Source organism: Narcine bancroftii, chromosome 5 (genome assembly GCF_036971445.1).
Source record: "Narcine bancroftii isolate sNarBan1 chromosome 5, sNarBan1.hap1, whole genome shotgun sequence".
Taxonomy (NCBI): Eukaryota; Metazoa; Chordata; class Chondrichthyes; order Torpediniformes; family Narcinidae; genus Narcine; species Narcine bancroftii.
The window spans coordinates 40569127-40591153 of NC_091473.1; the positions used below are offsets into that span (position 1 = coordinate 40569127).

At 35.8% G+C, this 22027-nt stretch overlaps 1 protein-coding gene across 1 annotated transcript in view; it reads left to right on the forward strand.

Moving 5' to 3' along the window:
* Positions 1-22027, forward strand: part of pbrm1 (polybromo 1) — a 66765-nt gene that overhangs the window by 35635 nt on the left and 9103 nt on the right. The window contains 14 exon segments of the mRNA XM_069937180.1: positions 4192-4537; positions 5153-5255; positions 5672-5686; positions 5689-6313; positions 7719-7939; positions 8524-8715; positions 11247-11404; positions 12258-12527; positions 14805-14950; positions 15159-15316; positions 15898-16081; positions 17411-17621; positions 20585-20783; positions 21521-21682. Coding sequence (XP_069793281.1) covers positions 4192-4537; positions 5153-5255; positions 5672-5686; positions 5689-6313; positions 7719-7939; positions 8524-8715; positions 11247-11404; positions 12258-12527; positions 14805-14950; positions 15159-15316; positions 15898-16081; positions 17411-17621; positions 20585-20783; positions 21521-21682 — 2990 coding nt within the window.

The following is a 22027-nucleotide window of genomic DNA, read 5'->3' on the forward strand; positions in this document are numbered from 1 at the left end:
GACTAAGTTATATAAGACATTGGTGAGGCCAAATTTGGAGTATCATGTGCAGTTTTGGTCGCCTAACTACAAGAAAGATATCAATAAAATAGAAAAAGTGCAGAGATTTATTAGAATATTGCTGGGAATTCAAGAATGGAGTTACAAGGAAAGGTTAAACCGGTTCGGACTTTTTTCGCTGGAGCATTGAAAAATGAGGGGAGATTTGATAGAGGTTAAAAAATTATGAGGGGTATAGATGAGTAAATGCAAGTAAACTTCTACTGAGGTTAAGTGAGATTATAAACCAGATGACATGTGTTAAGGGTGAAAGGGGAAAGGTTTAGGGGGAACTTCCTCACACAGAGAGTAGTGCAAATGTGGGCTCAATTTTCACATTTAAGAAAAATTTGGATAGGTACATGGATGGGAGGGTATGGAGGGCTATGGACTGGGTGCAGGTCAGGGGGACTAGGCAGAATAATAGTTCTGCACAGACTAGAATGGCTGAAGGCTTGTTTTCTCTGCTGTAATGTTCTGAGGTTCCATGGTTCTAAGGAACCTGCAACAATCACCTCCCAAGTACTGCAGACACTCAATAGAGTCTTATTACAGGATGCATGCATTGCTTATTACCCACAACATTATCACTGTGGTTCACAGAAAGGTATGATTTTATCTGGTGTTCTTAGAGGAACATTGTTTATACAGGCTATGATTGCACTGTTCCAACAAAACTTGGAACCATTTAAAGCCTCAGACACAATCTTGCACAGATGGCTAGACTTCTCTCCCTCACTATCAGCTACTTGAGGATTATTCCAGACTGCACTGCTTACAGCTCACGTTTGCATTGGAAGTCATTAAACGTGAACTACAAGCAGGAGAAGGCTATTCAGCATTTAGTGTAGAAAATTGGCAAAGACACAAAGTTCATACCTTTGATTCCCTAAGATCTAAAAATCTGTCAATCTCTGTATTGACATAGCCTTTGCAATCTGGATATATCACATTTGTCTTCCCCTCCCTCCCCCATGTATCTCCCTATAGATTGTTAACATTGATTGTAAATAGTGGGACCTAACCCTGATCTTTCAGCACCCTATTAGTCACTTGCCTTCCAATATATTCCTGCTTTCTGTTAACGAGTCTTCAATCCATGCCAATATATTATTCTGCTTCATTGCTCTTCCTTAAATGCTTTCATCTTTTGCAGGTATGCATAAGTGGTAATGTCATACCAGCCCCCAGATACAGGGCTATTATACATGCAATATTTGCACTGTAGCCCTGTATTAGCATGTAATGATTTGATGCCGAACTGAAGCTTCATGTTCCATCAAATACCCTGATCCTGCTTAAGAGCTGAGAGGAGCCACTCCCACTATCACCATGCACATCACTTCATAAAGGGATTATAATTAGTTGAAGATTAATTGTTCAGCAGTTTCTATCGTAATAAAAGTATTTTGGTTCTTTTGAGAGTTGCTAACATTTGCACGGAATGATATTACCATGTGTAGTCTTTGTTTTCACTACAATTACTCCCCAACTTGGATGCATTTTAGGCATTCCCTTGGAGTGTAGCATGTTTGGGAGATGAAGCAGAGGTACATAGGACAGATAACTTGATGGTTGGTAAAGACTCAGCAAGATGCTCATCCATGCAGATTTTGTTTCCTCCATTGACCATAGTGAAGGATCTGCGCTTCGGTGAGCATTCATTGTTGAAATATGACTCCTGTTGCTGCCACAAGTTCAACCTCAGAAAAGGACATGGTCAACTTTTACAGTGAAGTTACTGATGCACTCTACCTGTTGTTCCTTTTTAGCCTGACAATGAAATAGGAAGCCTGCAATACTCAGGAACCCATATGCTTGTAAAGTGCACAAGATTTACAAGTTTACCATGATACAAGGGGTAATTCAAAAAACAAAAGATGAGTATTGGGAAACATTGACATCATAGGTCTTTGTAGGTAGTAGCTGGCAGAGCACAAGAAGTGTGAGATACGGATGTGAAGTTTGTATCAGTGTAAGTAAAGATGGAGTGTTTGTGAAAAGTCCTTGATTTTAAAATATTGTCAGCTGGTTATGATTTATTTTTATAAACCGTGAATGCATCAAGTTATGTATTCGGTGGAATATCAGAATCAGGTTTGTTGCCATGAACATGTGTAACGAAATTTGTTGTTTTGCCACACAGTATTGTGCAGGACAAGGTGCAAAATTAATATAAATTACAATTCCATAAATACAAGATTAAAAAATAAATAAATAATGCGAAAGAGATGAAAAGTGAGGTAATGTCCATAGGTTCAATGTCTGTTCAGAAATATGATGGTGGACAGGAAGATGCTGTTTTTGTCACGTCAAGTGTGTGTCTTCAGGCTCCTGTACCTCCTTCCTGATGGTAGCAGTGAAAAAGGGTCCTTCATAGAAGCTGGGGGGTTTTTGAGGCACTGCCTCTTAAAAATGTCCTTAATGGAGTAAAAAACTAATGCCCATGATGGTGCTGGCCAAATTTACAACCTCCTGTAGCTTGTTCCTGTCCTGTGCTTTGGCACCTCCATACCAGACAGTGATGCAACCAGTCAGAATGCTCTCCATGGTACACCTGAAAAATTTGCTAGAGTCTTTGGTGACATACCAAATCTTCTCAAACTCCTAACGAAGTATTGCCTTCTTCATGATTGCATCGACATGTTGGCCCCAGAATAGATCTTCAGAGATGTTGACACACAGGATTTTGAAAGGCTTTACCCTTTCCACTGCCGACCCCTCAATGAGGACTGGTTCATGTTTTCCTGGTTACCCCTTCCTGAAGTCCACAAACAGCTCCTTAGTTTTGCTAACATTGAGTGTTGTTGTGGCACCACTCAACTAACTGATAAATCTCACCCCTTTATGCTTCCTTATTGCCATCTGTGATTCAGCTGATAACCATGGTATCATCAGTAAATTTGTAGATGGGATTTGATTTGTGCCTGACTGCACAGTCATGGGTGTGGCGAGAGTAAAGCAGTGGGCTAACCAAGCATCCTTTTTTTCTTTTTTTTTCTTTTTCACACTATGAACCATATTGACCAAAATACACACAAACATTTCCCTCTTGAATATACATAGTGTCATTTTCTCCCCCTTTCCTTCCCTCCCTCCTTCCCACATCCCTCCCCACCCACTAAACGTTCAACATATACAATACATTAAACAATGCATCCTTGAGGCATACCTGGGTTGATTGTAAGTGAGGAGGAAATGTTACCAATGCCATTTGAAGACATATACTGATTTTGACTATTCATGTGGGGCCATTGAATTTCTTGAGGAATTCAGATCCATGGAGTTAAATTGCCATTAGTCATTGGAGCCTTCCCTTCCACTAGCAGAATGTGTGTCTTGAAGGTCATATGGTGCTCTGTGGAAATGAGAGATTTTTTTCTGCCTCACTCTTGCATCTGCGATGGAATACAGAGCAGCCTGTTTTCTCCTGTTTTGTGCTCCTGCCAAATATCTCAAATGGTGGTTTAGAAATTGGGATGCTTGTCAGCACCCTCTTCCTTTTATAAGGTGAAGACTAGCTTTCATTGATGCCATCTGCTCACATGGTGCATTTTGGTTATTCATCAAGTCATCTTTTTGTGCTGACTGCATTGGTTGAATAAGCTTAAATTCAGACTGCATTGCAATCTCTATTTTGTCTTTCACAAAATATCAAAAATATCTACAAACCATTAAAAGCTATGAAAAATTTTTTTTAAGAAGAATCCTTGGATTAAAAATGAATTCTAATCCTCGGATTAGAAATGGGCAAAGTTGCCTATTCCACTGTATACTACTGCTTTAAGACAAGGGTTGGTGTCCCTGTGTTACTTTACACACAGTTTAACTTTCTCAAGAACAGATATTTTAGCTTTTTGGGTTTAAGAGCTGGTGGTAGAGCAATTAATTTAATAATAGTATTGCTCTTTAGTTATAAAAAGATTTTGGATTATTGCTTATGACACAATTAGAGATCAACATAATTATGTTGAATTTCATTTGCTGACTTTTATTGTAATTTTGAAAATAATTGAGCAGAAGACAACACTATTATAAATTGTATACTTCGTGTTTAAACATTAATTTTGGTACAAAATAGTAAACTTACATGCTGTAAATGTATTGGTTTTGCATTTTATTCCTTTCTATTTTACTGTTTTTCCTTTGAAGACTAATAATTAAGTACACACACAGATTTTTAAATTCCAGCAATAAAAAGCTAGAAAAGATTGGAAAGAAAACTGAAACTCATTTAAAGCACAGACTGAAAGTACTGTACAATACAATTGTCGAGTCTCGTGATCCAACAACAGGACGAAGATATTGTGAGCTATTTTTGGTTAAACCATCAAAGAAGGATTATCCAGATTACTATAAAGTCATCTTGGAGCCTATTGACCTGAAGATATTGGAACATAACATACGTAGTGAAAAATATACTAGCGAGGAAGCTTTTGTAGATGACTTGAAGTTAATGTTTCGAAATGCAAGGCACTACAATGAAGAGGGTTCACAGGTATGTAAATTGATTACAGTAAGAGACATGTACATCTGAATCACAAAAAAAAGCCTTGTACATTTAAAGAATATACAATATAAATGGGCTCCTAATTGTAGATATTCAGCAAGTAAATATTGGAGGACAATTCTTTACAATATTCTTTTCTTCCCTGTATTGTGCTGCAATGTCACAAATTCACATTTGTCTTTTACTGTGATAGTCCAATCTTGACCTAAAACCTTTGTGAAACATTTTCCTGAGTAGAACCCCACCCAAATTGTTAAGGATATGTAGGTGTTATTTGTACATCAGTATTAACAGATTCTTGTAGTTTGTTGCCAACTTGTCTGTCAGTTTGGTTTAGCAATTTATATTGTTTCCCTTTAAGAAGTGCAGTAGCAAGAAATAGGAAACTGGATGACATAGGAAATTGGATTAAGTAATCAAATACCTAGATCCATGTGGATCGTAGAAAATAGACAGTTTTCCAATCTGACACTCTAATCTGATGTATAATTTCACATATGCAAAGTACTTATTTATTTAGCAATGGTCCATTGAATAACCTAACAAAATATTTTCTGGTTTTAACAGTAGTGATTTAATGAAAATTATTGATTTACTAAACAGGTATACAATGATGCCAATGCTCTGGAGAAAATTTTAAAAGATAAAAGAAAAGAATTAGGTCCTTTACCTGATGATGAAACAGCTTCACCTAAGCTGAAACTAAGTAAGTTGATTAAAAATTATGGTTAGTTTTCATTGAGAATATAGATTTGTATGTCATTGTATGTATTTCAATATGACAAAGAAGGAGGCAGTTTGATTCATTAAGTCTATGGTTGCTGTCAGCACAACCCATCTCCCATAACCTTCTCTCCATTTGTACTCCTCAAGCATCTGATGTTTCCATTAGCCATTAATTTGCAATATGATTGAGTCTAAAATTCAAATCCTTCATCCCAAGGACCCTTCATCTAAAATCCTGCTCTTTGAGATACAAAAATGTTATTTTTAACTAGTCAAGATTTTCCTTATTACTGTAAATTGTCTGTTTAGATTGGAAATCATTCAAAGGATTATTTTGAATTGGATGGTTATTCCATATGAATTGACTATTGAAAACTTTTCGTCTTATGTTTTCAGGCAGGAAGAGTGGTATTTCCCCAAAAAATCCAAATACTTGACACCACTGCAGCAAAAATTGAATGAGTTGTATGAAGCAGTCAAAAACTACACGGACATCAGGGGTCGAAGGCTGAGTGCCATCTTTCTCAGATTGCCAACTCGATCAGAACTTCCGGATTACTATTTAACAATAAAAAAACCAATTGACATGGAAAAAGTGAAAAGTCACATGATGGCTAATAAATACCAGGATGTTGACTCATTTGTTGATGAATTTGTATTGATGTTTAACAATGCTTGCACTTACAACGAACCAGAATCTCTTATTTATAAAGATGCGTTAGTCCTTCACAAAGTCCTTCTGGAAACAAAAAAGGAATTGGATGGAGAAGATGATGCACACATTCCCAATGTAAAGTTACTTATACAGGAATTGATACACAACCTGTTTGTCTCTGTCCTTAGCCACCAGGATGATGAAGGACGCTGTTATAGTGATTCTTTAGCAGAGATTCCATCCACTGATCCAACCACACCTAACAAACCACCTTTGACTTTTGAAATTATTAGAAAAAATATTGAAACTAATCGATATAGAAGACTTGATGTTTTCCAGGAGCACATGTTTGAAGTACTAGAAAGAGCAAGGCGTTTAAATAGGTGAGTATATAAATTGCACAAATCTTCCTTTTTCATCAGATCAACGCTTAACTAATACTAATGGTTTCTTGATCAATGCTATCAGACGTATACATCATTTGATCCTGTTCCTAAAGACTGCATGTGTAGAAACAAATTTCAAGCAAAAAAAAATACAGCTTCCTCTTGTCCGTTATTATTAAATCCAACTTTGCATCCAAGATTGGCATTTTTTTTCCTAATTATCAGGAATGCAAGATCAATTACTTTAGAGCATCCAGTGAAACATTTTATGGAATGTGTTGTGATCCACAGTAGTTGGCTGTAAAGTGCATGCCGTACTACTGTAATTTTATTTGCTTGCATTTCCTGCACCTGACCTTCATTTGCAGAAATTATATACACTGTGCAATCACAGATAGGTTTTACTACTGCCACACCAATTTGGAGAGTGTTTCTATCCCACCTTGACAAATTTTGAAATTAAGTTCAACACCTATAAACTTTGAGAAAAAGCAAATGAAATTCCACTTAACCATTGCAATGTCATCTAAGTTGTGTTTCAATACCATAAAGGCACGAGATGACCACATGACATGCAATGTGAAAGTATTAAATACAACTAAGACCACATCATCATATCTTATGCAATTAATAATTATTTTTCAACTTGTTTATTTTCTAATAGCTTAGTTCTGTAAACTGAATGCATATAAGAAAAAGGAGTGTATTTCATTGACCTTTAAAGCCAATAACAAGAAAACTAGTTTTGCAACTCTGATATCGATTTAAATGGGGGGAAAATCCTTATTTCATAACAACAAAGTCGGTCTGCTAGCCCATCGAGTCTTTGGCTCTTAAGAAGCCCCATTCTCTCACTTATTTCCCTGTAACCTTTTCCTCTGATGCATATCCATCATCATCTCCCCTCCCCTAATTCACATTCAAACTGTTTACACTAGGGGTATGTAGAGCAGCTAATTAACTGAACAATCAGAATGCCTTGAGGATGTGCAAGAGCCAAAAAGTACATAGGTGGAAACCCCACCCAATCAGAGAGAGAGAATGTGCAAATTCTGCACAGACAGCACCAAAATTGAGGGTCAAAAACCAAATGCTGAGCATTAAGAAGAGGGGTTATATACCAACCAACTGTAGTGCCCAAGTAAATTTATCTGATAATCTCTACAGATGCTTCAAATAAGAATTGTAGAAATGAATGATGATCATAACAGCCTGTGCCAGAAGATAGATAGATATATTTCTCAAAGCTGAGTGGGTAAATAAACTGGTATTTACCCACATCAATCAGAAGCATCCAGGTTCAATTTGTGAAGGATATTTTGCTACTGCCTCAAGAAAAGAAAGCATAGGATAATGAATAGAATACAAATCATACTAACATGTGTCTTTGTGGCCTACTTAGAACTGATTCAGAAATCTATGAGGATGCAGTGGAACTTCAGCATTTTTTCATTAAGATACGTGATGAACTGTGCAAAAATGGAGAGATTCTGCTTTCACCAGCTCTCAGCTATACTTTGAAACATTTACAGCATGATTTGGAAAAAGAAAAGAAGGAGAAGCTGCCAAAAGAAATAGAGGAAGATAAGCAGAAAAGAGAGGAAGAAAAGAAAGAATTATCAGGTACTAGGTTACAGAGCTGGGATTTTTTGCAACATGGTTTTTTTAACTTTTTAGTTGCAAAAGTGCCCTTTTAACTTTTGGAGCCCAAATTTTGAATGAGAAATTGAGACTTCATCCACCTGAATTTATACTGGGATGAATGAGAGAAATGGATATGGAAAATGTTAGGACACTGAAAATAGAAGCAAAGATGATTAAAGACTTGCACGAAAAAGGCTTTAATCTTGGTTCATGAAATTATAAATTTATTTTCACATGCGAAAATGATTACTTGATGGGTTGTTTCATTGAGTGCTGATTGCTTTCCATTATGTAGCCTATTCTTCAGTTGTGTACATCTGCAATGTTATTGCAGGCTCGGAGATGACCTGCTTATTAAGTCTGTAGTTCAGCTATTCATTAAACAATTAAGTCATCAAGGCAGCTAAAAAATTATTACCATGAGTTGAAACATAAACCACATCATTCTAGATGGAAACCCTTGTCATATCTATACATTTTCAAAATGTATTTTAAGAATGAATCTTCTAATTTTTATATATTTATTTCAATTGCAAAATAAAATTGATAATTTTTCTGAATAGAATCTGAGAAAAACATGAGTGATGATCACTCAGGAAGCCATGGAACATATGGAATCCAGCGTACTTACAGTCAGGATTGCAGCTTTAAAGACAACATGTATCACGTCGGTGATTATGTCTACGTTGAGCCAGCTGAGCCAAACCTACTCCCTCACATTGTTTGCATTGAAAGGCTCTGGGAAGATGACACTGGTAATTGGTTCCGATTGTGCTTTTCTTTTCGTGAGAGATTAAGGGAGTGTTGTGAAAACAGAATAGTATTCTATTCAGTGGAAAATCCATGCTTTTTAACATCTTAATTCTGTTTAAAGTAATTACTATGTTTTATTGCATTTTTTTTATTCAATCCCAGATTTTACAGGCAGCAATAAAGCAGTAGCACTCACAGCTGACTGAGAAAAGCCACCCACTTTGATCTAATGATTTCAAGGATTTCTTCTTCCCATTAGTAATTTCATATGATCAACTGGATCTTTTGTATCCTTGCAGAAGCATCAACTATGTTATGCAACCAGTCATGTTGAAAAATACCCAAAAATAAAATAAATGTAGGAATTAAAACAAAACCTTTTTATACACAACTTAGAGGTTAAAATTGAGGTGAGGACTTACAACTAAACATGATTATCAATGGGGAATGGATCTTGGTTGATATCATGAACCTAGGCCAAAAGTATGGCCAGAATTAGGAGACAGGATCTAAGTGTGGCTAAGATCCAAGAAGTGGAAACTAGAGCAGGGCTGCAAACCTATGCAGGCATGTACAGGGTGAAATTGGGTATAAAAGATGGATTCTGTGCAAGGGCAGGTGGTCAAAGAATTGAGGGTGGAAGAGCAGGTGAGAGATGAAGTTGGTAAAAAGACTGAGGTGCAGAGGGAGGTCTATGGATTTGAGGGGCTAGGGATAATGTGGGCAAGGTGTGGAAATTGAGCTGTGAGGTAAGAGCACATATGTACGAGCCCACATGTGTATGCATGTAGATTTGTTTGTATCAGAGAGAACAGGTATCAATGTGCATGTGTCACAATGAGTTCAAAATAATACTAAGTTATGTGCTAACTTAATGGTTGAGGAAGCTTGTTAATTTCAATTTTTTTTACTGAAGTGGCTCATTGGAAAGACAGTGAAGATTGTCAGCTGAATACACCTGTTCGAGAAACTCGGCAGGTTGAACAACATCAGAGAAAAATGTTTCATCAGGGCTGAGAGGGTAGAAGAAAGAGAGCTTGTATAATGAGATCAGGGTGGTAGGGGTTGGACAAGGGACAATAGGGGATTGGTGGGCCAGGGAGAGATAAAGGATAATAGACAGAAGCAGCCGCCAGGTAGAGGGAGAGAGAAGCAATGGAATGAGGTCAGAGAAAGTTGTGTGATTCAGAGTGGAGTTGATGATAGGTAGCAAATTCTCCTCTGTGATCTATTTACATAGTGGGATAGAATGGACTCTTGTCTTGCAGTAAGTTGAAGGAACTCTTACCCCCCTCTTTTGACCAGAAAAAATTGGTGTCATTGAACTGTTCCATGATTTATTTTTTGCTTTATTGTACTTAATTTCCTAATTAATCTGCACTTACTTTCTTCTACTTCTCTTTCATTTTTAGGTAGTCTGTTGAATATTACTCTCATGTATTTGACCCTTTTCTATCTTTTATCTTCATATACATAGATTCCATGTTTGTCCTCCTTCTAATTGTTCCCCATTTTTATATTGTTATGTTATCAGGAAACTCAGCTAACTTGAAAACAGTGAAATCTTCCTCATGTTACATTCCTTGCATCAGACATGAGGACTTGAAACTCAGTGGGCTTCTGTTTTTGCATATACTGTCACAGAACTTCCAAATGACCAGCAACTTAGAGAAGTACACGTGGGTTATTTCCTGATTTCCGTAAAGCTTCAAGCTAACACTTGAGTGCTTGAAATGGGAAGTGTCTTGTTCTTGATAATATTTTACTTTGATCAATACAACATTAAATATATATCTTTTAGTCAAATTAATATAATCTTCTGACTAAGCGTAGTCAAATGATTATACAATTAAAAACAACTTTGAAGATTGTTGCAGATTTGGTATTATGGATACTCCTTGCTGCTTTTAGTTTTAGGCAGCCTATGTATTGACATAAAAGGGATAAACTACATTCAGCAAAAGAAAATGTACATTTTTATGGATTGGTATCCATGTGAAAAATGAATTTGGACCCAACCATTTAACTTTGCCATCTTGAATTAGTCATGAAATAATACTTCACAGATCAGAGTATGATAAAATAGAAAGTGGTGAAAGTACTCAGAAGGTCAGGTAGTACCTATGGATATTGAAACAGAGTTAACATCTCAATAACCTTTCATCAGAACAAAAAAAACTGAAGATGTATGATGCATGGAAGGGGTCAGGAAAATAGAGCAGAAGGAATGACTGTGGTAGGCAGTAGACGACCAGAGATTGAACAACATAAAAAGTAATGAAGCCATTTGAGGGAAGGCCATTATGTACCTTCAATAACTCAAATAATTCTGAATTGCAATATTTTCCTTCTAACTCGAATATCGAGAATATGTCTTATGCAAAGCTTTAGAGAGGTGTACATTTATCCTGCTTGCATTTTTGGATTATAACTATTTGGTTAAACGTCACTATTACACTCAGTTTGTTGCTTTCTAGCTTTTGATCATTTTGACAATTATATCCCTTTAAACTGGCATTCTTACATTTTGTAGGTGAAAAATGGCTGTATGGTTGTTGGTTTTATCGCCCAAATGAAACCTTCCACTTGGCTACACGAAAATTTCTCGAGAAGGAAGTTTTTAAAAGTGATTACTATAATAAAATTCTAGTCAGTAAAATTCTAGGCAAATGTGTAGTGATGTTTGTAAAGGTGAGTACAGGTATATGGTTTTTCATTTCTCCATAACAGCACTTTGTTGTACACAGAGCAGTATGATATTTTGTATTTGATTTCATTGTTGCTGAATTGATAAACAGTGAATCTGTTTGCAAACTCCAATACTGCAGTAAAACAGTAGTCCCAGCCAGTGACCATTCACACTGAAAGTTGGATTCATGTTTGCTTAGAGGAGGTTGGGAACAGTTAGGAAAGTACACTCTTTCAAGTAACAAGAAGAAAATAGAATACATTTTCCTTCCTGCTCAACTCTTACAATCTTGACCTCACAATTTCAACTTCTGAAAATATTGACTTGTGTTGCAATTCTACCATCAGCCTGTTGAGATGTTACTCAAATGGCCATAGTTCATATGCCAGCCAAGATATTAAACATTGGAAGGCTTTTTTCATCAGGTACATCATAGTCAATCCTTTCCAAGCCACACTTTATGAAAAAGTTCACTTGAAACTTGTTTTTCTGAATTACAGTGTTTCACACAAACTCAGATTTTCCTGGATCTTTCGTAACAAAATCATTGCTGCACAGCAAGAACAAATGGATTTAACACAAAAATCATAATTATATCTGGAGCATCTTGTGGCCAAAGACTTCTTTATTCCATTAACATAATGGCAATGTGGACTCCTCACTGACAGTCTGCCATCTTTTATAAATAATGAGACTCACATTTTTGACTTTATCTGTCTTCTTAATTGTGTTGGAAAAAAATTTCACAAGACTTTGAATATTTTACATCAACTTTGCAATTTATTTCTCATAAACGAGTGAGATGATATAGTTAACGTGTTTTTACTTTTCCTTTTTTGCTTCTACTACAAACAGGAATACTTCAAAATTCGTCCTGAGGGTTTCAGAGATGAAGATGTATTTGTGTGTGAATCACGATATTCAGCAAAGACTAAATCTTTCAAAAAAATTAAATTGTGGACTATGCCCTTAAGTGCAGTGAAATTTGTTCCCAGAAACACACCATTGCCAGTTGTCCGTGTTGCTTCTGTATTTGCTAATTCAGACAAAACTGAAAACAAAGAACTTGTTGAATCAATGAGTGAAGAAACCAAAGGTGACGAGAATAACAGCATAATTGATAAGGTATCAGTATCTACATTTACGTGGAATTCTGTTGAATAAGAAGTTAGGATGAAAATTATTTGGTATACATGTAGGGAGATTACCACATTGTCAGAGGAGAACATATGGGCTAAATGTGAAGCATCAATTTTTGCTGTGACATCAATGCAGTACTGAATGAAAATAATTTTAAAGTAACATCAAGCAGACAAGATGTCAGAAACAGTTTCTTTCTCCCATATCCTGACTAATATTCTTCCTTAAATTACACTATCAAAAATTACGTCTATTAGTTTTGTGAAGAAAATTCTTCTTGCAAGAGAGTCAAGCAAGTTCCAGGTTACCATAATCTTTCCCTTAAATGCAAAAGTCTTAGTGGTTGTTAAAGGCATTTCCGTCCTTTAAAATAATTCTCAAGAATCACTGTTGACCAAGGCCACTTTACATCACAAACTAGCTATCATCTCTGATTTCTTGCACAGCTGTGTTTTCCTCTTAAAACTGATCATTTCCTTCTATTAACTGCTGTGTATCATAAGTAACATCTTTATGGAAAAACTATAAGCAACTTGTACATTAGTCCTTTCACTGATGATCTTAAATCCATTTTGTTGTACTAAAGTACTCAAAATATGATTTGAAAAGCATACATTGGAAAGTATGGCTCCTTGACGAGATCTGCACAATTCTTACTAGACTAATTAGGTGCTGTCATTACTTTTAAAATGTTTGAAAAAGCTATCTTATTTCATGAAAATTGTAATTTGAAAGAGCTGACAAAGATGATTGATGAGTGGAGTAATTGATGTTGTCTACATGGACTTTAGTGAAGCATTTGACAAGGTCCTTCATGGTAGGCTAGTCCAGAAGATTAAGTCACATGGAATCCGAAATGATATGTTAAATTGAATACAAAATTGGCTTGGTAATAGAAGACTGAGGGTAGTGGTGAATGGTGAATGGGTCTACAATTTGACTACAATTGCAAATTGTGTGGAATTCAAACATACTTCAAACACCAGATTACTATACAAGGAATCCCCATCTAACAAGTTCACCAACAGGTCTGTGAGCAGTGGTAGAACCATAGAAAACATCATCACAGGAAAACAGGCTATTCAGCCCTTCTAGTCTGTGCTGAAACATCATTCTGCTAGTCCCACTGACTTGCACCCATTTCATAACCCTCCAGACCTCTCCCATCCATGTATCTATCCAATTTATTCTTAAAACAAGAGCAAACCCGAATTTACCATGTCAGATGGGAGCTCATTCCAAACTCCCACCATTCTCTGAGTGAAGAGGTTCCCCCTAATATTCCCCCTTAACCTTTCACCCTAAAGCCATGTCCTCTCATATTTATCTCTCCTAATCTAAGTGGAAAGAGCCAGTCACATTTACTTTGTCTATTCCCCTCATAATTTTGTAAGCCTCTATCAAATTTCCCCTCATCCTTCTACAGTCCAAGGAAAAATGTCCTGTTTAATCTTTCCCTGTAATTCAACTTTTGGAGACCCAGCAATATCCTAGTAAATCTTCTCTGCACTCTTTCAATCTTAACCATAAACAAGACAAATGACAGAAACCATTCTCTTGCCTCTCAGCCAATTTTCAAATGGTATCTTTTGAACATTTGCTAAGCTGGTTTTAAGAATAATGCTCAAAATTATGCATTTTCTACAGAATATTAAAGCCTCAAACATACAATGTATATTCTTGAGTGTTTCCAGTATTTGCAGTTTTGAAATTCATTCTGAATTTTGATGATTTTGTTGTGGACTTTGACCCAAATAACCACATAATAATTAATAAACACCTTGCATGCATAAAGATGTTTCATTCTTTAAGGCAACAGATCCTGTGTCATTGCAAATTATTCCTACCTTTTGATTCCCTTTTCTAGTTTAATGTCTTTGCATTGTTTTAATTGAGCCGCACCTTTCCATCAGCTCATTTGCAAAACGTTTAATAATGTGCAATATTAATAAAGATTATATGAAGAGATTTTTACATATTGGCAAATGTGTTTCATTCCTAGATCCTCCAATGTGCTTTTTATCCAATAATATTTTTTTACTTTTGAAGATCTTATTATTGGCTGAAAATATGCTAGTTTCCTGCGGTACCTGTATTGACCAATAATGCTTGATAAATTTCATGCTTAGATTGTCCCATTAATATATTCATTACTTTATTTCTAAAATTCAACAGTCAAGGTTTTAGTTCTGAGTGGGTGTATATTATTTTCAACTATTCTAGGTACCTCATTATATATAATTAATAAATCTTTTTGTCCAGGATCGAGAAGATGTACCAGTGGAAATTTCAAATGGAGAACCAGGATGCCAGTATTATGAACAACTACATTATAATGATTTGTGGCTCAAAATTGGAGATTGTGTTTTCATAAAATCTCATGGTTTAGTCCAACCACGTGTGGGCAGGTAAATTAATTAAAACATTTTTATAATTGTGAATTTTGCTTTTTAATATTTGCCAACACTTGGTTGGAAGTATAATGTGAACAAAAATATTTCAATCTCCCAAGAATATTTGAAATATAAATGTCACATTTCCCTGTGTAAAATAAGTAGAAATAATCACTGTGGGAATGATACAATAACTTGTGCTTTGTGTGCACCTTGTTGATAGGATTGAGAAAATGTGGGTCCGTGGGGGTGCTGCATATTTCTTTGGTCCCATATTCATTCATCCTGAGGAGACTGAACATGAACCCACCAAAATGTTTTATAAGAAAGAAGTGTTTCTTAGCAATGTGGAAGAAACCTGCACCATGACTTGTGTAATTGGTAAGTAATTATTTTTTTTATCTTGGGACTGATAATAGAGTGCAATATTATATCAAGTTTCAGCATCAATTCCATAAACTGATATGGAAAATATCTGGAAATTTTTGTAAGTTCCATTTTGATCAGCAAAATAAAATCTTTAATTTTACTCATTTTTTTTTAAAAAAAGCAAATATTTTAAAAATGCATTACTCTCTAGATTGTTACAGAATGGGATTTCACTTTGCAATAGTATAAATTACAAGATGTACATTTAGTATTAAAGATTCCACCACCTAAAATGACAGAAGGAGAAGATAACGAAAAGAACTGACTCAGTAAAATTTCTTGTTTATTTTTATTAAGTGACAACATTGTTTAACGGGTTTAATGTATCTTATAGATTGAACTTCAAATAAATGGGGAAGGGGGTGAGGGAGGGAGGGAAGGGAAGGGGGAAAAAGGGGGAGAAAACAACACTGTATATATTTAAGAAGAAAAATGGCTGTATGTATCTTGGTCAATATGGTTTATAGTGTGAAAAATAAAAAAAATTTTAAAAAAAGATTCTATGACCCTATATTTGGTGCTGTTCCATTTAGGCAAGTGCAGTGTATTATCATTTAAAGACTACCTCTCTTGTCGACCGACGGAAGTGAATGAAAATGAAGTATACATTTGCGAGAGTCGTTACAATGAAACTGACAAGCAAATGAAAAGATTTAAAGGCCTAAAGCGATTTTCCTTATCTGCAAAAATATTGGATGATGAAGTATACTACTTCAGGTGAGGACTGGTGGCATTAAATAGAAGGAAAAGTCTTTTTCTGATGGTACAACTTTACTGATTAATTTGAAAAGAGTTGGTCTGCCCTTGAGGAAGCTCCTTTATGTGTCATGCGCAAATTATTAATGGAAATAAGGGAAATTTATATATCCCTCTATCTCGACTTTGACTAATAAAATATTGTCGTGTAGTTGTAATATAGAAGACAATTTGTGCATAGCAAACTCCTGTTAACAAATTGATTGAAGAGCAGATACTGCCTGGACCACAGAGCTATTTCCTATCTCTGAAGTCATATCTTGGGATCTTAATTGTCTGGGATTAATATTTCATTTGAAAGACATGCCTCTGATTGTGTAGCAGTCCTTTGGCACTGCACTGTGTTCCTCTTCGGAAGAGAGTAAAATACTGCTGCCAACAATCATCTACATCAATATGTAGATTTGTATACCATATAGTTTCTAGCCGATGCTATCACTTTCAGAGGGTAAATAGTTGCGAAAAATGAAAAGAATGTATATGGCTTCAATCACAACTTTTAACTGTCCCAATGGAGTTTACAATCATTGGAAAACTTGCAATACAGACAATTATAGTGGTAGGACAAATCTTGCTGGCTGTGGCCTGTCTAAATGACTGGTGTTCAGGCGCACAAAGTACTAGATATTAGTGCATCAGCTATGATGCTGGGACTGCTGGTGAACTTGGAGAGAAGATTCTGATGTTCTGCCTTATATTGTAAGTGGGATTCTGCAGCACAATGTTGGAGATTACTCCTCTGATCTGCATGAGTTTGACATAGGGCAGAATGTGAGACTCCATGGGTTTCACAGGGAAATTTAGGCCTGCATTTTAGAAGGCAGAGAAGGAAATTTGTTTGTTTCAATTATTTTGCTTGTATACTTTTGACTAATATAATTTGTTTAAGCTTTTTAAATCTTATTTGCATCAATTTTTTTTTTACACATCAAGGACATTTCAATCTATTAAATTCAATTATACCTTTTTCAAAGCTCAATCCATATTAGATCTCTTTCAGAGCGAGGACTATTGTATCATATTACCTGTGCCTTTTCACCATCCAGATTTCCCTGTGTCTAACATAGGGTCAGAACACCCATTAAATTAATCCTTTGGAGTTTTGGACCTGACCCACGTAAGTGGGAAGATATTCCAAGTGTTAGACATGATCAAGAATTATCTCAATGTAATTAAAATTAGAAGTATAATGAGTTGTCATTTTAGCAGTGTTATGCAAGCCTTCAAGAATAACTCTTGTTGATGGTTTAGCATGGAAATCTGTTTTATTATAATTGTATATTGTTTCAGAAAGCCTATTGTTCCCCACAAGGAACCATCTCCTCTTTTAGATAAGAAAATACAGGAGTTAGAAATGAAGTTTGCAGAATTTGAGGAGCCTGATGAAGATCACGAAGAAGGTATTGAGGAGGAAGCTGAAACTGCTGAACAACCTTCTGTGCCTCAATTACAGACTCCTGTTCCTAATGAAATGGAGGCAGCACCTTATACACCCCCACAGGTACTGTAATAGGATCTTGCTGAGGTCCTGTGCAGGTACAGAATCATTCAAAAACATGAAGCTTTTCAAGAGGTGTGATTCATAAGTGTTGAGATTTTTTTTAGAGCAAGTTATGAACAAATTTACCTTTATGGAACATAAGAATTGAGTAGATTCTGTTCTCTACTTTGTTATAAATCAAGATGTATAATTTTATCTAGATTGGAATAAATGTCAAAATGTACATATTTTAAGTGGCACAAAAATCAATATTATAAAAAGGAGTTACAAGTAAGTGCAGATGTTGCTTGCTGGTCATCTTTGTTAGAACAAAGATGCCAAGATAAATCTCACAATTTCAGCTGCTGTGGCCAACTTAATGCAACACCTGAATTAACTAAATTCCATCGCATTTAATAGCAGTTTTGGTGGCTCAATAGTCAAGGTAGCTCAACTTAGAGCCTCAAAAATATTGAACCTTAGTAGTTCAATTCCAGCCAAGGTTTTAGCAACTTTCACGATGGTGAATTTCTGTAGTTTGAGTTACACCAGAGAAAGAAAAATAAGAAGTTTGTGAATTTTCTGTGTGGAAAAACTGGAATGATGGATATCAAGTAGACCGAAGGTGGAAGATTCGAACTTCACTTAAAATAATTAGTAAACACGCAACAGTTTGAAAAACAAATTTACATTTTCATGCAGGAACATAAAAGCACATTACTTTCTTCCACAGTTGTTTATACAGTATATTGTGTAACATTTCAGTGTTCTGTTTGTCTAAAATCTTTCAGGCACTGTGATTTCACAAATTAATCAATTAAACAATTAAAATCACTTTGATTTGTGTTAAATTTAAATGACATATTTATGAGATCACTCTCCTATTGTGAAGACAATGTGGCCAAGCCTTAGTTAGTCCAACTGGGGGATGATATGTGAAATGGTATAATTGTGTAATTGGCTGAGAACAGTTACACTTGCAAGTTCCCTTTCACTGACAGTTGCCTGGGATAGCTCAGAAGTGGCTTTCACGTTATATTAGCTAATAATGTGAAAGCCACTTGTTATTATAACCTTTTGTTGATTTTTGTCTGTTCACTTCCTTTTATTCACTTAATTAATGGACTTTGTATAGATCAGTAATCTATGTACAAATTTTACTTGTTGAAATTTATTTAAAAGTATTTTTTTAATAGTTTGGTTATCTAAAGCAGCTATTCTCAATGTGGCCCTACACCCCCCCCCCCCCCCACCCCACAGGACATTAAAGTAAGAGCCTTGTTTTTTTTTTCAACTCGCATAACATAAGATTTTTTTAATGTAGTCAGTAGGAGAGAAATATGGGAGAAACCAAACCTTGATTGCTTCACAGAGAAGGGGGCCCATAAACTTTGAGCAGTCCTAAGGGGACTACAAGTTGAACCTCTTTAATCCGGTGACATTGGGACCTGGCCATTGCCAGACCACAGAAAATGCCGGAAAAAGAGAAAGTGCACAGAAAATAGCTGTCAAAGGAGCAGTAGGTGCCTTGATCAGATCCATTTTCTGAGCTAAAAGGATCAAATGTATCACAAATCAAATCCCGGTTATCTTAGCAGTTAGCGCAACGCCTTTATAGCGCCAGTGATCAGGACCGGGGTTTGAATCCCGCACTGCCTATAAGGAGTTTGTTTTAACGGCGGCAGATTCAAAGCTTGCCAGACCATAGATAATAGAGATATAACATGTATAGTCAAAAAAGGTTGAGAATGGCTGATCTAAAAGGTGGGGATCGAACTTGGCCCCACCTGAAATTAGTGAGATGGAACAAACAATTTGGCTGGACAACCCACCTAAATTTACATCTAAAATGTACTTTGCTCTCCAAAATAAAAGCACAAATCAAAGTTTACAGAGATTGAGAGAGGGATGAGTATCAGATTTAGGAGTTGCAATAATGGAAGGATGCTGGTCGGATTGGTGTTTGGATAGCATGATGTCAATTATAAATGCAAGATTCAGTTTAATACAATATAATTTCCTACACCAATTATACCTCACATCACAGAAATTACATAAATCAAAATTGGGAATATCGGAGATGTGTTTTATATGTGGAATAGAAATAGGAATGTCTGTATATGCTATGTGCTTGTAGGTGAAGGTGAGACCTTTTTCGAAGAATATTATTGCAATACTAATAACAATAACAAGGCTGCCCTTTGTGGATGACCCGGAGTTTTATCTTTAGGACAATTTTATTGAAATAAGTAACAAACTAACTAAATTTCAAATTTCATTTGTTTCAATAGCTTTAGCTGTGGCTAAGAAATGTATTGCGATTACTTGGAAATCTGACTCCCCTCTACAGATAGCATGATGAAAGACAGATGAACAGGTGTATACTAATGGGGAAAAAAAATCACATATAATTTAAAGAACAAATATGAAGTATTTATAAAAATATGGCAACCATATTTGGATTATATGGGGACCCAAATATAAATTTTAAAAGATGATACTATTATAAAAATGTGATTTTCCCCAATGAAGACTTTCTTTTTTAACACAGCTGTAAGCCCTGATGGTGAAGGGGGTGGTGGTGGGGGGTGGGGTGGGGGGGGGGGGGGGAAGAAAGGGTTGTTGCGTTTTGTGAGGAAAAGGTATTTTTATATATATATATATACACACACACACACACACACACACACACACACACACACACACACACACACACACACAGATATAGATAGATAGATATAATCTTTAAAATGGAAAATGTTCATATATATATATATGAACAAAAATGAAATATTTTTTTAAAAAAGAGAATGACTGATTGAAAGTTATGCAGAATTAAACAGAAAATGTTCTGAGGTCCTATGGGATATGGCTTTGCCTCACTGTTTTGATACAAGTCATATCTCAAAGTTCTTCCTCACCCGCTATAGATATATAAGGCTTTGAAATGCTAACATCTTCTGTCCTGTTTTGCTTACATGCAGTCAACCCCTAAATCCATTAAGGGCACTAAACAGAAGGAAGGAAAGAGGAAAACCAACCCAAGTGGTTACATCTTGTTTAGCAGTGAAATGAGAGCTGTTATCAAAGCCAAGCATCCTGACTTCTCTTTTGGAGAGCTGAGTAGGCTTGTGGGTACAGAATGGAGAAACCTTGAGGCTGTCAAAAAAGCAGAGTATGAAGGTAGTTCATTATTTGTTCTTTATAGCAAAGATATTAAAAATATGTTTTATTTAGAAATAAGCTGAAATCACAGTCGCTAGATTGTATCTAAATTATACCATCTCTGTAAATAGGTGATGGTAATATATCTTTACAATTCCATTCACTTCAAAATCTTGTTAATGTAATTTTGAATTTACTGCTAGCTACTTGAACACTTAATTCATTAAATATATACTCCATACGCACCAAAGTTTATTAAAATCTGTCTTCAGGTTACATTTGACATAGGCAAAAATCTATACCCTGTACATGTAATTAGTTGATGTCTCAGACTGATTTACTTTGTTAAACATAAATAAAGAATTCAGTTAGAAGTATATCTGGCCAGGCTTTTACAGAATACAATTCTTTTACATGGTTGGAAGTAATTTCAGGAGATGCTGAGAAGTGCTGTTCTTTTTGGTAATATACAACTATTTGGGGCCAAGTTATGGTTGAGAGGAGTTGTCTCATCTCTCTTTGAAAGTATTTTGAAGAAGGCTTTGGTTCACTTATCCTGGCAATTGTGTGGATATATTTTTAATACTTGACAAAATAGCAAAAATCCCTTTGAGTTGGAATGTAGGTCAGTCTTTGTGAATATGTTAATTGAAGCAAATATCTTCTTTATCTCATCCGTGCAAATTTCTAATTCTGTGCTGTAATAAGTAAATTGAGTGGTGTGCCCTTGTGAATATACGTTCGTGTTTTTTCAGAGCGGGCAGCAAAGCAGGCTGAGCAGCAGGAGAGAGAGCGTGCAGCTCAGCAGCAGCAGTGTGCCTCCCCACGGGCTGGTACACCTGTAGGTGCCATCATGGGGGTAGTACCACCTCCTACACCAATGGGAATTCTCCATCAGCAGATGACCCCTGTCACAGGTAGCATACGAGAATTAGCTAAATGGCAAAGGCCTAAAATTCTATTGAAAATTGCTTTCAACCAAATTGGGGAAGGGGGAGGGGGTGTCATTTTGGTGTTTTTTTTTGCCTTGCAGGGTTTTCATCAGCACCATGGTGGTTTACCAAAAATACATGTAGAAAGTCTCTCTCTAGGGTCACATAACAAAAATGTTTAATGTTTTCCTAGATTTTGTGATCCAAAATGGTATGTTTGTTTGATTTTAACAGCTCTGCATTGTTGCACCAAATTACTTTTGTTTACAGATATTATCAGTTAGAAAAAAATTGTGGTTTTCAGTGCATTTTATTTTTACTTCTTGCAAA